The 13,620-nt window shown below is 41.9% G+C and overlaps 1 protein-coding gene across 1 annotated transcript in view; it reads right to left on the reverse strand.

Moving 5' to 3' along the window:
- hck (HCK proto-oncogene, Src family tyrosine kinase) overlaps positions 1 to 13,380 on the reverse strand; it is a 22,101-nt gene extending 8,721 nt beyond the window's left edge. The window contains exons 1-6 of the mRNA XM_084014749.1: positions 13,215 to 13,380; positions 4,196 to 4,335; positions 2,264 to 2,297; positions 1,567 to 1,660; positions 1,343 to 1,438; positions 213 to 316 (exon numbers count right to left, since the gene is read on the reverse strand). Coding sequence (XP_083870875.1) covers positions 213 to 316; positions 1,343 to 1,438; positions 1,567 to 1,660; positions 2,264 to 2,297; positions 4,196 to 4,327 — 460 coding nt within the window. The 5' untranslated portion in view covers positions 4,328 to 4,335; positions 13,215 to 13,380. The remainder of the gene's footprint in view (positions 1 to 212; positions 317 to 1,342; positions 1,439 to 1,566; positions 1,661 to 2,263; positions 2,298 to 4,195; positions 4,336 to 13,214) is intronic.
- Between the last annotated feature and the right edge of the window lie 240 nt (positions 13,381 to 13,620).

A 13,620-nucleotide genomic window follows, 5' to 3' on the forward strand; every position in this document is an offset into this window, starting at 1 on the left:
TTAAAGTCATGAATATGTTAACCTACATACAAGTATGTACTCTTTGTAACAAAGATGTGCCACAGGATTTTACTTGCTTGTATCACACAGCTCATGCAACAACAGAGGCTTAAAATAAAATAAAAAAAGAAATGAAATGATTTTGCCCACAGCAGCTATTAAAACCCTTTCTACTGTAACTACCGAGGTGAAATTGCTTGACTTCTGCTCACCCTTGGTGGTCTCACTGTCTCGGATCATGAAGGATCCCACTCTGTTCCCGGGGGCCAGCAGCTGCCTCTCAGCATCTTTCCTGCTCACGCCCTTAAAGAACCACCTCAACGACAGGAAACACATCAGTTAGCACAGAAAACTCCAGTGAAGGTCCTCATTTCTCACTGCCAGTGTGTCAATGATGCAGCTCCGTCAGTCGTCCTCGGCGTCTGACCCCGGCGCTCATTCGGCATGTGATTGGTCCAATATACACAGGACGTTTGTCCCGGAGACTGGTTTGTGTACAGTGTGAAACTAAATGAAAGTGTTGAATCAGATGTAGTGCGAGTCGCCCTCCAATCAGAAGATTGGGAGGTCAGTTCCCGGCTCTTCTAGTCCACATGTTGAAGTGTCCATGGGCAAGTTACTGAACCTCAAATATGTCCTGCAGGCTGAGCCATCGGTAGATGAATGAATGTGTGTGTGAGTGGCTGAATGTTGACATGTAGAGGAAAGGTGCTGTATGAATGCAGGTCCATTTACCATTTGACATTTTTTCACATCAGTTGTTAGTCTCGTGTGTCTCATTAGTGGCGATAGTGGCTTGTTTGTCACTCGCTATTCAAATAGTTTCACCAAAACTTAACACGTGGTTTTGTTGCCTAAGCCCGACTTCCTGTGGAAACAGAAGTTTATTTCGTAATGACACTATGCATGTTTCCGAGCATATATTTGACACGCCATAAACACTGCATACTGAGATAATACATCAAGAGTGAAGTAGGACCATTTTCTCATAGACTTCCATGTAATCAGAGAGGAGTCGCCCCCTGATGGCCAGCAGAGAGAATGACAGTTTAAGCCATTTCAAGTCGGAGGTCACACGGCCTGGCAACACTAGAGAGAAACATCGTAGTTTGAAGCCTTGGAGCTCTGACCGAGCTGAGCCATTTCCCATGTTTCATTGTACAAAACAACAAAAAATGCAATATAAACACGGTGATGATACTCGTACATTATTATAGTTAGAATATTAGTTCTTAATTATTATTATTATTTGTATTATTATTATCATTTCATAGTCATATAAATAATCCAAATTGTTTTCACGCGTTATGCCGATGCTGCATATGGATGTTTGTTCACTTACTCCTCTGCCTCCAGAGTATCTTTGGCCACATAATTACTGGGGATGTAGCCTTCCTGACCCGAACTGATTAACTTAGCTCTCCACCACTCGCCCGATCTGCAGAGGGAGAGAGACACAAATACATGACACACCACGTGCTTCACACACCCAAAAACTGCAACTTGAACAGACAATTAACATATTGTTATATTTGAAGCAACAAAGAATAACCTATTGATACTCACTCCTCCAAGATGCGGAGCTTGTCTCCCTTCTTAAAGCCGAGGTCGCCATCATGAATGGCGTCATAGTCGTACAGCGCCATGGCGATACTCTCTCCTACAGCAGCAGGGCGAAGAAGAGATGCCATATTTGACATGCGGTGGAAAACATGTGGCTTTGGGGTTGTCATGTGACCGCTGCTGTTTACTCTCTGAAGAATTGCATGCTGAGAAATGATGGCCTGAGGAAACATCTTTGTGCTTGTACAACAAAACAAAAAAACACTGGATGGACTTAAACTTTGGGGCCTTTTTTCAACACTTCAAAGTGTTTTCACCCAACATCCCTAATATGTGAGTGTTACTGAGAGTCTGTGAATGTGGTTTTTCTTTAAGTCTGAACCCGGTCTATGTTGGCTCTGGTACTTTGACTATGTAACTGACGTTCCCGTATATCTTTGATTATAACAGCTGGAGGGCTGCTTTTCAGGCTATGCCGACACACTCAGGCTGCTTCCTCCCGCGTTGAACTTCGGACAGAGCTTTTCTGCATCTAAACGGCAGTATGAGACTCTATGGTGCGAATGGAAATAAACCTGCAATTGTCTGACCTTAGTGGTTAGACTTCAATGAAAGATTCTGAAGCAAGTAAGCTTCAGGGTTGCAATGAGTCCTGTGTAAATGGACCTGTAGCAGCATTTAAATAAAGACTGTGACTCACCATCTGAAGAGTTGGCATTGGATGACGTTTTGCTCTGAAGGGAGGCACAAAGAGAAATGTGGTTTTATAAGGCAAACAGAGGATCGGTCATATCAATTTCCTTCTTTTTATGTTAATTCAAAGGGAGAGAAAATGTTCTTAAATCTTCTGCAAACTTCTAAGCAAACAGTGGGACTCTCTAGACCAGCTCACTCAAAAGGGATGTGAAGATGCAGTCAGGTGACAACTATCTGTTGCTTTGTCAAAAAAAAAGTGCTTTCACATTACATTTTTTTAAATATTGACTTTGAAACAAACTCAGTCACCACTTTGTACATGCATGACATACGCAGCATTAACTCTTCATTACTTAGTCATTGTGGTGGGAAAGACTTTACAAAGCAGGATTGTCATTCAGTGCCTTGAAATATTAGCGATATTATATTTCAATAACATAATAATCTATCATCATGTATATTTTGATTTTCACCTAGAATTAAACCATTATATGGAAAACAAACACGTCTCTTCAACTTTAAAAATGGAGGTATTGTCAGCAGTTATCTTTATTTTGGGTTTGTGGGGGGTTTACTCTCGATCAGAAACTGTCCGTCTTTAACAAGTGCAACGTTAGCACAAAGGTGTAATGAGCTGAGACCACACAGACATTCTGTAAAGAAATAGGCCTCTGGTCTGGGGTGTTCCTTAACGCTCAAGTTTTATCTTGTGCCTGAGTGCCCTGGTTCTGCTTGTCACTTCCTCTTTCTTCATTGTGTGTGAAAGAGATGTTCCAGCCAGCACACAGGAAGCAGTAGCCAGAGGAACCACATGCTAACACGCAGCAGCGCTTCTACGTTACCCACGGCACACATCAAAGTCTGGCCAGTATGCAAACAAGCAGGGAACATGTTCAGGGTCTATATCCTCTCTGAGAAGCAGAAGAAAACAGCCTCCTATCACTTGTGTTAGTAATGAAACTCATAATCTCACTGCTTCTGCAGCCGACAGCTTGAATCTTTTTCATTCTTCATGTAAAGCTGGAGCACATCATGCAGGTGTCTTTTAAACCTGTTTTGGTTCCTCATTCACATTCAGTGGCGTGAAGTAAATATGTATGTACATTTTTTCAAGTACCATTTGATGCTCTTAAAGTTCACTACATTTATTCATAGCTACTACTGTAGGTACTTTTCAGATCAACCTATTTGGTGACCCTATGAAAAAGTAGTGCCGTCAGAATAAAATGTCTCATTTCTGCAAACAGCAGGATGTGTTTAATGTCAACGTGCCTGAACCAAAAAAAGTGTCACAAATATGTTTTGTTTCAGCCTCATATCACGCTGCCACCTGGTTAACGGTGTGGAACGATTGGTTGGGTTGAGGGTTAGAACAAGAACATGTGCTCAAATAATAACGTAACAATGTAACCAGCATACATAAGTAACAACTGTCGTCTCACATGGGACATGAACGGCGTCCTCCTGGGTGAAAGTCCTGACCCTTCCCACCACTCCCACCTGCACTAAGTGGACTTTCCCACTTATACTTTATATTATATTATACCACGTAACTTTCAGTAACGGTCACTCCACATACTCATCATACTCATGCCTGGTGACTGACATTTGAGACGGAAGGATAAAAAAATCTTCCAGTATTCTTCTCAAAAATAAAATGTTCGAGAAAAGCAACAGTAAGTAAAGTCACCGGGTGCCTTTTTCCTGCACAGGTACTTTTAGCTTATTTTTCAATAAAAAATATTTTGAATGCAGAATATTTTTACATTGTTGTTACTTTAATGATATGAATGACACCAACAGACACATCACAGTTAGTTATTAGAATAGAGCTTTTTTGAGAAAACAAAGTGATGATAAATGATTACTTGTCTTTTTATACATTGTTGCTTGCCGTGTGGTTTTTATATGTAACACAAACAACATTACTGCTTACAGCTTTGTTTGCAGAGTTTCCTGCGGTGGGGTCTTTGACGTAATGGGCCGCCTGTGTGCGGTTCTGCAGGTCGTCGTTACCCGTCCCTTTGCTGCCGGGCTCCTGCTCCTTCTTTGAGCCCACGCAGCCCATGGTGCCTTCTGCAGGAGGACAGAGGACAGACAGTAGGGCATGAAAACACAGTTAAATGTCATAGACGGAACTAGTTCTCTCAGGCCTGGTTACAGTGAGTTAATAAATGAACAATTATAGTATTGAATGACCTTTGGTAATGAAGAACAACAGACATAAAAGCAGCAGAACAGACATTCCCATTCAAATCAATGTAGCAGGACAGTCAGAGCGGCGGCCATTTATGTGTACCGTAGTGATTGGACGTCTGTCCAAAGTAAACCGACTTCCTGTGAGTGGCCTATCATCAACACCGATATTATCAGATGAATGACAACTTTGTTCGGATCATTTTCTCTCTCAACTACGATATAGGCAACTCTGTGGAAGTTTTGTCTGTTGGAATATTCTGATTCTGACAACCGGCTGTGTTACAGCCAGACATGTTGACGCTGGTTACGGGTACAATTCAAATGCACACACACATTTTGGATGAAGTCGACCGTTCAAGGGTGGTATATGAAATAGTTCAACACAAACCCCCTTATTCATCAGTAACATTGAGGGAATAGTTTCTTTTCTCCCTGTATCACACTGTATCTGACTGTGTGTATCTACATGTAAATGTGAATGATGTGGAACAGGGTTTCCAGGCGTGAGAACAAAGAGGGAGTCTGTGATGATGCAGATAGAAGCTGTGTTTTATAGCACAGGACCGAAGCGAGAGAGAGAGTTACTCTGTGTGAGCCGTCCGCTTAGAAAAACAGATTACTGCAGTGAAGGAAGTCGTGTTTATCATAAACAGCAGAGCAGCCTTGTTACCACACATTGTAGAGGTCACATGTCTCCATGAAATGACCAGAAAGTACCACAAAAGAAGTCACATGATATCCTCAGTAGATGCAGCCATACCAACTGTGAGAAAACTTGTGTGTCTATAGTTGTAATCATCAGCACAGCCGACTGTCCTGGTGTCCCTCCCAACTGTACAGTGGTAAACAGTGGAAAATGTTTAGTTTGAACATTCACACACAGGAAGTGCTGCTCGTCTGGAGGTCAAAATGAATGGTGTTAACATAACTACTTCCTTTTTTTCCTCCCCGACACCAACCTTGTTCCTCTTTAGATGTCTAATCACAGGAGGCTCAGGCACACACGTATTGAACAGTCGCGGCTCCCTGTCATGTTTTTACTGACACAAAATGGAGGTCAGCCGTCGCCATCACGTTGGGGTAATTTGATTCGATAGTTTCACCACCATCTCTAATTCTGTCAGAGCCGAAGTTGCATTTTGATTAATGGATGGATGTCATGAATGTATTGGTAGAAATTGGTTGGTCATGACAACTAACAGTAATCCCCATTTTCTTTTGTACATGACCTCTGAAAAGTGTTCAAAATCCATTCTAGTCCTGTTCTATACGTCTATGTGACAAAGACTAGGAGGCATGGCTGTTGAATGAAGTCCCGCTCACTTTTTAAAATCATTACTTTGGACCCCCCACTTTTACCATGGAATCAATTTCTGTACAGTGGTGAACAGTGGAAAATGTTTCGTTTGAACATTTAAACACAGGAAGTGCTGCTGGTCTGGAGGTCAAAATTAGTGGCGTTAACATAATTACTTCCTTTTTTCTCTCCGTTAAGAAACTTGTTCCTCTTTAGATGTCTAATCACAGGAGGTTCAGGCACACATATTGAACAGTCGTGGCTCCCTGTCATGTTTTTACTGACACAAAATGGAGGTCAGCCTTAGGCTGGTGGTAATAACACATTACCCTAGTTTGGATCCATTACAAAATGCAGCTTTCATTGATTCATCGTGAGTAAAGCAGCTACAGCACATGCCAAAGGATTGTCACATTTTCACGCCTGAATAATACGTTAAATGGACTCATAGTGAAAACGAACTGGACACAGAATGTTTTATCAAACTTGTGGTGTTGAACAGTGAGATCATAAAGCTGCAGAGTGAGATGTTTCAGTACTTTATGGTACGTCAGTGTTGTCGTTAGAAGTGGAGAAAACAAGTCAAACATTCACCTGAAAGCAACATCGGAAATGTTTAAACATGTGATCAAAGTCTGGACAGCGTTTCCTCGATATTCATGCACCGCTGATAAACGTTCATACAATCATTAATATGATTGGCTCTCATGTTTCAACCAGTGGTAGAGATTCTCCACACACACACACACACACACACACACACACACACACACACACACACACACACACACACACACACACACACACACACACACACACACACACAGACAGAGGTGAGCGGAGGACAGACATGTGAAGCTAACTTCTCAATAGTGACAAATTCAGTGTTTTTATGTTGAGCGACCAGAGACTTCTCAGTTAAAACAGATCATCATTGTTCTCCATAAAGTTTAGAGGAAGTCATGTTGGAGTGAGCATTTCACCAGACACCATTTAAAAAATGCAGATGACAGGCAACTGTAGTCATCCATCCATCGTTTAACACATATCCTGTATTCAGGGTCTGGGGGGGCTGGAGCCGATCACAGCTGATATTAGGTGAAGGCAGGGTTTACCTGGACAGGTAACCAGTCTATCACAGGGCCGACATGTAGAGACAGACAGGTAACCAGTCTATCACAGGGCCGACATGTAGAGACAGACAGGTAACCAGTCTATCACAGGGCCGACATGGAGAGACAGACAGGTAACCAGTCTATCACAGGGCCGACATGTAGAGACAGACAGGTAACCAGTCTATCACAGGGCCGACACGTAGAGACAGACAGGTAACCAGTCTATCACAGGGCCGACACGTAGAGACAGACAGGTAACCAGTCTATCACAGGGCCGACACGTAGAGACAGACAGGTAACCAGTCTATCACAGGGCCGACACGTAGAGACAGACAGGTAACCAGTCTATCACAGGGCCGACATGTAGAGACAGACAGGTAACCAGTCTATCACAGGGCTGACATGTAGAGACAGACAGGTAACCAGTCTATCACAGGGCCGACATGTAGAGACAGACAGGTAACCAGTCTATCACAGGGAGACATGTAGAGACAGACAGGTAACCAGTCTATCACAGGACTAACATGCTCGGACCACCATGCACCTGTCCCGGTACCGGTTGTGTTTCTGGTGCTTTTTAACAATTCTAAACGACGATGCTCCATCAGTAAAGGCAGCGTTCCCAGCCTGGCTTACGGTGCGAGGGGAGACAGGTGTTACGGGCACAGCAACTTTCTGAACGAAAATCTTTTCCTCACAAACATTCAGTGAAGAAGAGACTGGGGTCAGAGCCAATCAGAGACGAAGGCCCGCCACTACTCGGCCTCTGATTGGCTCAGACCAAGGTGAGTCATCTCTGTGTGCTGTATGGAAAAAACATTATGCTACACATAAACAGACCAGCTGAATTGAGCACCGGTGCTCTTCACTGATTTTTGGTCGCAGGTTGCACTCTGGAGCCCTGGCTTCCTCAAACACAGTCCGTGTGGAACAATGATCCCTGCTGAGCAGCCGCATAATGCCGAGATAGGAATTTAACAAAGCTTCAAGGCAGAGTTTTTGCCTCAAGCATTTTTTGTAATTGAGGTACTCAAGTAACTTGAGTAATCGTTTCAGCCCTAGTCACTACCATTACGTTCTAATCAGTTCATACTTGAGTCCAAGATGTTCCTGTGCGTTACGAGAACAGGACAGATGGACGGACAACCTGAAAACCTAACGCCAAAAAACATGTTGGGCTTTATTATCGACAGCTAAAGTTTCAAAACTACATGACTTCAAGTGAACCGATGCCAAGATGGTGAAGGAGTGTTCTTAGGTTAACTCCCCCTTGTTAGGGATATGAAAGATAAATCCATGAGAAACTGCTTATGCTTTGACCAAGATGACAGTTTCACTTCTCCTCCAGACCACATACTCCTTAAAAATAGACATGAATCAAATACAATCAACTACTTTCAACGGGATGTTTTAGTTTTTCTCCACACCTTCAGTCTGTTAGATCAGGACTTTGATGAAAGAATGTTGAGAGAAAGATGACATCTAAAGGTATGTTCACACCAAGCACATTTTTGCTCAGGTTACTTGCACAGGTTTGGCCTCAGTATCATTTCTGTTTATTTGCGTCTTGCACTACCTGCACTAGAGATGCTGAATTCACTGGATCTAGCAAGACACAGTTGGCTGGTTTACCACAGCTGGATGGACCCAAAATATTATATTTGCAGAGCAAAATGATGCTGAAATAACTTGGTAATGCTGGTGATCAGTAAAAAGTCTTAAGTCATGCTTTGGTAGGTCTGTCTGCAAGACGACAAGCTAACAGAGTTTAAAATGCTTGTTTTATGAATGGAGTCTGTTTGATGGGTGCTAGGCTATGCTAACATTGTAGCTGCTCCATTAACACTCCAAATAAGGTAATCTAGACATAAATACAGCAGTGACCTTGTTGTTTGGGCCACAGTCTCTGGCTTCCCCTGATCTGGTCTCTGGACTAATATGTACTACTGTAGAGCTCTGGGGGAACCACAAAAAACAGGTGACAACCTGCATTCTCTCTCCTGACCATCAGGAGGCGTCTCCTCTGGTTGCAAAATGATGTCTTATTGTATACAACTCAATGTTAAAAATGAAAACTTCTTTCTTGATGTATCATCTCAGTAAACATTGTAAACATTTTATGTTTGAGTTTATGGTCTCAATCTTTAGTTTCAAGTCTTCTTCAATCCAGCATGATGTTCATTTAGAACATTATGGTCCATTTAGAGTCCAACAGACCAGAAAGCAGGGGATGCTTTAGGGCGGGGCTGCTGATTGACAGGTTGCTACCATGCTACCAATGCAGTTAGCTACAAAGAAACACTTAGCTGTAAAGTTAGCCTTGAATTATGGAAACTAATTTTGTTTACAGCTTCACTGTTTATTAATTACTTGGATCAAACGTTTTGCTCGCTATTTTAACTGTTTACCATTTAGCTAACTATTTCAAAGGTTTATCCATTACTTTTTTGGAATCTTGATCCATAATCTTTTTTTTTTCTCATCATCTTTAAGGGTTCTGACGACTGGATTCATGCTGTTAACCTTTTTTGTTATTTTCTCCCATACTTGCACGATGTCCCTGTTGCTGTTGGATCCGCCATATTTTCCTCCTGTGAGGGGTCCCCATAATGTCACACTTAACCTTGATTTATGCAACAGGTACATTTACATGTCTATATAAAGCCTGACTTGAAGTTGAATTTAAAACAAAGACTATGTCTATTTTTATACAACTGGCCATTTTTGATCAAAGTGATAATTAATATGGGCTGGTGTAGTGGGTAGCACTGTCGCCTCACAGCGAGAGGGTCCTGGGTTCGATTCCCGGGTTCAGCCCGGGTTCCTTCTGTGTGGAGTTTGTGTAAATGTAACTATGTAAGCGTGGGTTCATGGGGATAGGTTGATTGATGACTCTAAATAGGCTGTAGGTGTGAGTGTGAGTGTGAATGGTTGTCTGTCTCTATATGTTAGCCCTGTGATAGACTGTTTACCTGTCCAGGTACAACCCTGCCTTTGCGGAGACGATGGATAGATGGATTAATATAATGTTATAATTAATATAACAGGAGAAAGAGTGGTTTTGTTCTGTAGCTGTAAGTAAAACTATTTATTTATTGATCACAAGCTCAAATTGCCACTAATCATAATATAAATAATATGCAGGTTATACATAATTTACATTGGAATTTAGCCCAAAAATTTACATCTTATGCCCCTTCTATCATCCTGTTACTCTCAGGTTAGCGTTTGTATAAAGGCACAGTTTACAATTGTCAAATGTTATCATACTATGCAAATAAATACCACTGCAAACATCAGACAGATACATTGGGCGCCAACTGCCTGGATGTGTGGACAAGTGTGCATTGATACTTTGTTGAGCACAAAAAGATGACGCACGTTTTTCCTGTTCACTTCTTGACTGGTACTTCAACTTATTGCCACAATTACACATTAACTTGTGAAGGAGTAGTATCCTCACCGATTTGGTGCCACAGGCAACATTTGACCTGTTATAGGTTGTTCCCCAAACTGCTGCTACTTCCAACTTTCCCTAATGGATTTAAGGTGGAATTACCTCAAGCTATTAGCTATTAGGCAGGTGCACTGGGAGGATAGGGCAACCTAGAAAAAGGGCACATTTAACAGGATTCATAGTTATGATGTTCTGGCACACAACCAACAGGACATTTGACAAGTAAAACCAAACAAATAAACGAACGAAAGAAAGACAGACAGAAAATCATCTCTCAACCCCAAAGTTCTCCTTGTCACTTGCATGGTTATTAAGTTACTTATCAACAGAACAGAAGAGGAAAAAACAGAAGACTCTGGACTGCAGGGTGTCTGCTACTCAACATGCTCACCTGTCTTGCATATTTCCTAACAGAGATGTTATTCTGTGTTTCCTGCCCAGGGACAACATATGTTAATTAGCTTGTAGCAAACTCTGGTACAGCTCAGAAGTTTTGCTCTGATATCATTATATGAGTATACCATTTTATGCAAGGATCACAGTATATCTTAACTCCATGCTGCATGTTAAAGGTTGAATAGGTAATTTGGAAAAACCACAGAGATTTTGACCTTGAACGCATCACCTAACCAAAAAGTCCCACCCCCTTCGTTCAGACCTCTGTTCAAAGCCGCTCCCCCAGAACGAGAGTACTCGAGGTCAGCAGAGTGTAATCAGGAAGTAAGCATTGACAGACAGTACAATTATTTTCTCCGGTTGGACACGGTTTTTACAGTCCTGCCACGGCCACAGATGACATTTTTAAATGTTTTGGTCAGAGCATTTGATGTATTGATGGCTACACTAAAGTAAGGATTTCAAGTAAAATAACAGAACGTGTTTCTAAATAGATTCACCTACTCTGCCTTTAATGATCAAAAGCTCAGAAGTAAAATAATGAATTGATTGCCAGAAAATTAATCTGTAGCTATGTGATTATTGACATTAATCATCAAGCTAAGCCTGTCCAGAATGATGTGGTCCAGCTTCTTAAATTGTGAGGATTGACTGCTTTAAAAAAACATTGTGTCATTGTGGAGTGAATACCTTTGAATTGAGGACAGTTTTTGGACAAAACAAGATATTTGAAATCTGATGAGCAGATTTTTTAGATTGAATTATTTGTCAAAATAATCAACAGATGAATCCATAATGTAAATAATCCTTAGTTTATATATATATATTTGTCTCTACATGTCGGCCCTGTGATAGACTGGTTACCTGTCCAGGGTGAACCATGCCTTCGCCCAATGACAGCTGGGATCGGCTCCAGTCCCCCCGCGACCCTGAATACAGGATAAGCGGTAGACAATGGATGGATGGATGGATATACCATCAAGGAAGTTGATTTTGTCTCTGAAATTCAAATTGTCAAAGCAAGAAACATACAAGCAACCAAGATGGGTGTTGTGTCATTTCAAATTTTCTGATTGTGTTAACTCTTTTCCTTTACAACATTTGGGGAAAGTCTGAAGAAGCTGCTGCAGCAGAACTAGATGCTGGAGGGGGAACATGGCCTCCAGTATGATGTAATAGTGGCATTTCTGCAGTGTAAGTTACACACTAATGTGTCTCCATAAGATTCCCTTAACAATCCTTTTTAAGGGATACACTACTAGTAGCACAAACACACGTCTTCAATGTAAATTCTTATACTTTTAAGAACATCTAAAATGATCTTTAATGTGGCTGATAACAGAACGGGAAACCACAAAGCATCAGAGTTTTATAAAAGAACTAGCTCCTTCTTGACTAATGAGACTGTTCAGTTAAAAAATGACTGACAGAGAGATCTGAGAAGAAACTGAATGTGATACATGGTCTAAAATGATGGCTGGATGGCAAATATGAATACTCACGTAATATAAAAACATATTTACTATCACACACCTTCAGGACTGAAGCTCTTAAACAACAGATGCGTTGGAAACGTAAACTGAAATAGAACATTTCCTACACTGTACATGGAGATGGATCAAGGCTTTAGACATTAGCTGGTTAGGTTCAGGAATTCCTTTAGTCCAAAGTTATGTTTAATGGCTCAAAGACACCCGAGTGTGTTATTATTATTGTTGGTATAGTTCCAGTATGTGTATATTATAAGGGTTAGTGAAAGGGTGGAAACATCATCTTATGAATGTATGCGAATAAGTGGGGATCAGGCTGAAGAGGTGTCCCCCTGGGTCTGGTTCTGGGACCACATTAAAATAGATTGGTCCCAGTCAACCATTCTCCTCTATATGTGATCCTGTCGTAGAGGGGAGGCCTACCCAAATGGGACTCTCGCAAAAAGTTTGCAAAATAATTTTTTGGGGAAATGTTGAAGTTCAAAAAAACATCTACAGCATCTAGCAGTTAATGTACATACAGCGGAAGTGAAACAGAACAGTACAGAAACTAGATTCTGGTTTAATCTAGATGGACAGTCTAAAAATAACACTCTCACACACACACACACACACACACACACACACACACACACACACAGTGTTGAACAAAGGTGCAGCACTAACTTGAGCTATTCTTTGAGACTCTTGACCTCTGAATGTACATTAACGTTGTGGCAGCGCTGTAATAAACTGTATTTACGTCACTTTTGTCCCGTTCACATTATTCCTCTATATGATTTATTATAGACTGAGTTTGACGCTACTTTTGTCACATTGAACATTGAAGTTCCTCTTTTTCCTTTTTTTTTTTTTGTTGCAACTGAGCATCTCTGTGTCTGAATGTGTCCATTTATTTCCCACTAAAATAAGACATTAACTCATCATCATCTATGTTGGTCCGCTCATCAGACAGTCCAGCTACAGCCGCCGCACGCAAGCAAAGCCGGATGGACACTTACCGCGCTTCACCCGCTCACCAACAACTCGAACTTGTGTGCTCTACTAGATTCCGTTCAGCGTGAGAAGCATATCCTCATGGCGTCGGGTCCATCCCCTCTCTATGCTTCTTGTGTTCGGGTCGGGCTGAAGATGCGGACGGGGCGACGCAGCGCAGCACACTGGGCTCGTACAAGGAAGTTTGAGCTCCGCGGCAGCTGAGCAAGGGGGGGGGCGGGGGGGGGGGGGGGGGGGGGGTGAAAACAGGAACCAGCTCACACACCGACCGGACTCTCGGTTTCACTGTCGGAAATAGGCGGCTATCGATGCTGTGTAGCTGAGTGTCTCGGTGGAATGGAGAGAACAGTGCTGCTCTGCGCGTCAACACGCAGAATTAATACACATATTGCATATTTCATATTCATAGAT

This window comes from Eutrigla gurnardus (assembly GCF_963514095.1).
Source record: "Eutrigla gurnardus genome assembly, chromosome: 8".
Lineage (NCBI taxonomy): Eukaryota > Metazoa > Chordata > Actinopteri > Perciformes > Triglidae > Eutrigla > Eutrigla gurnardus.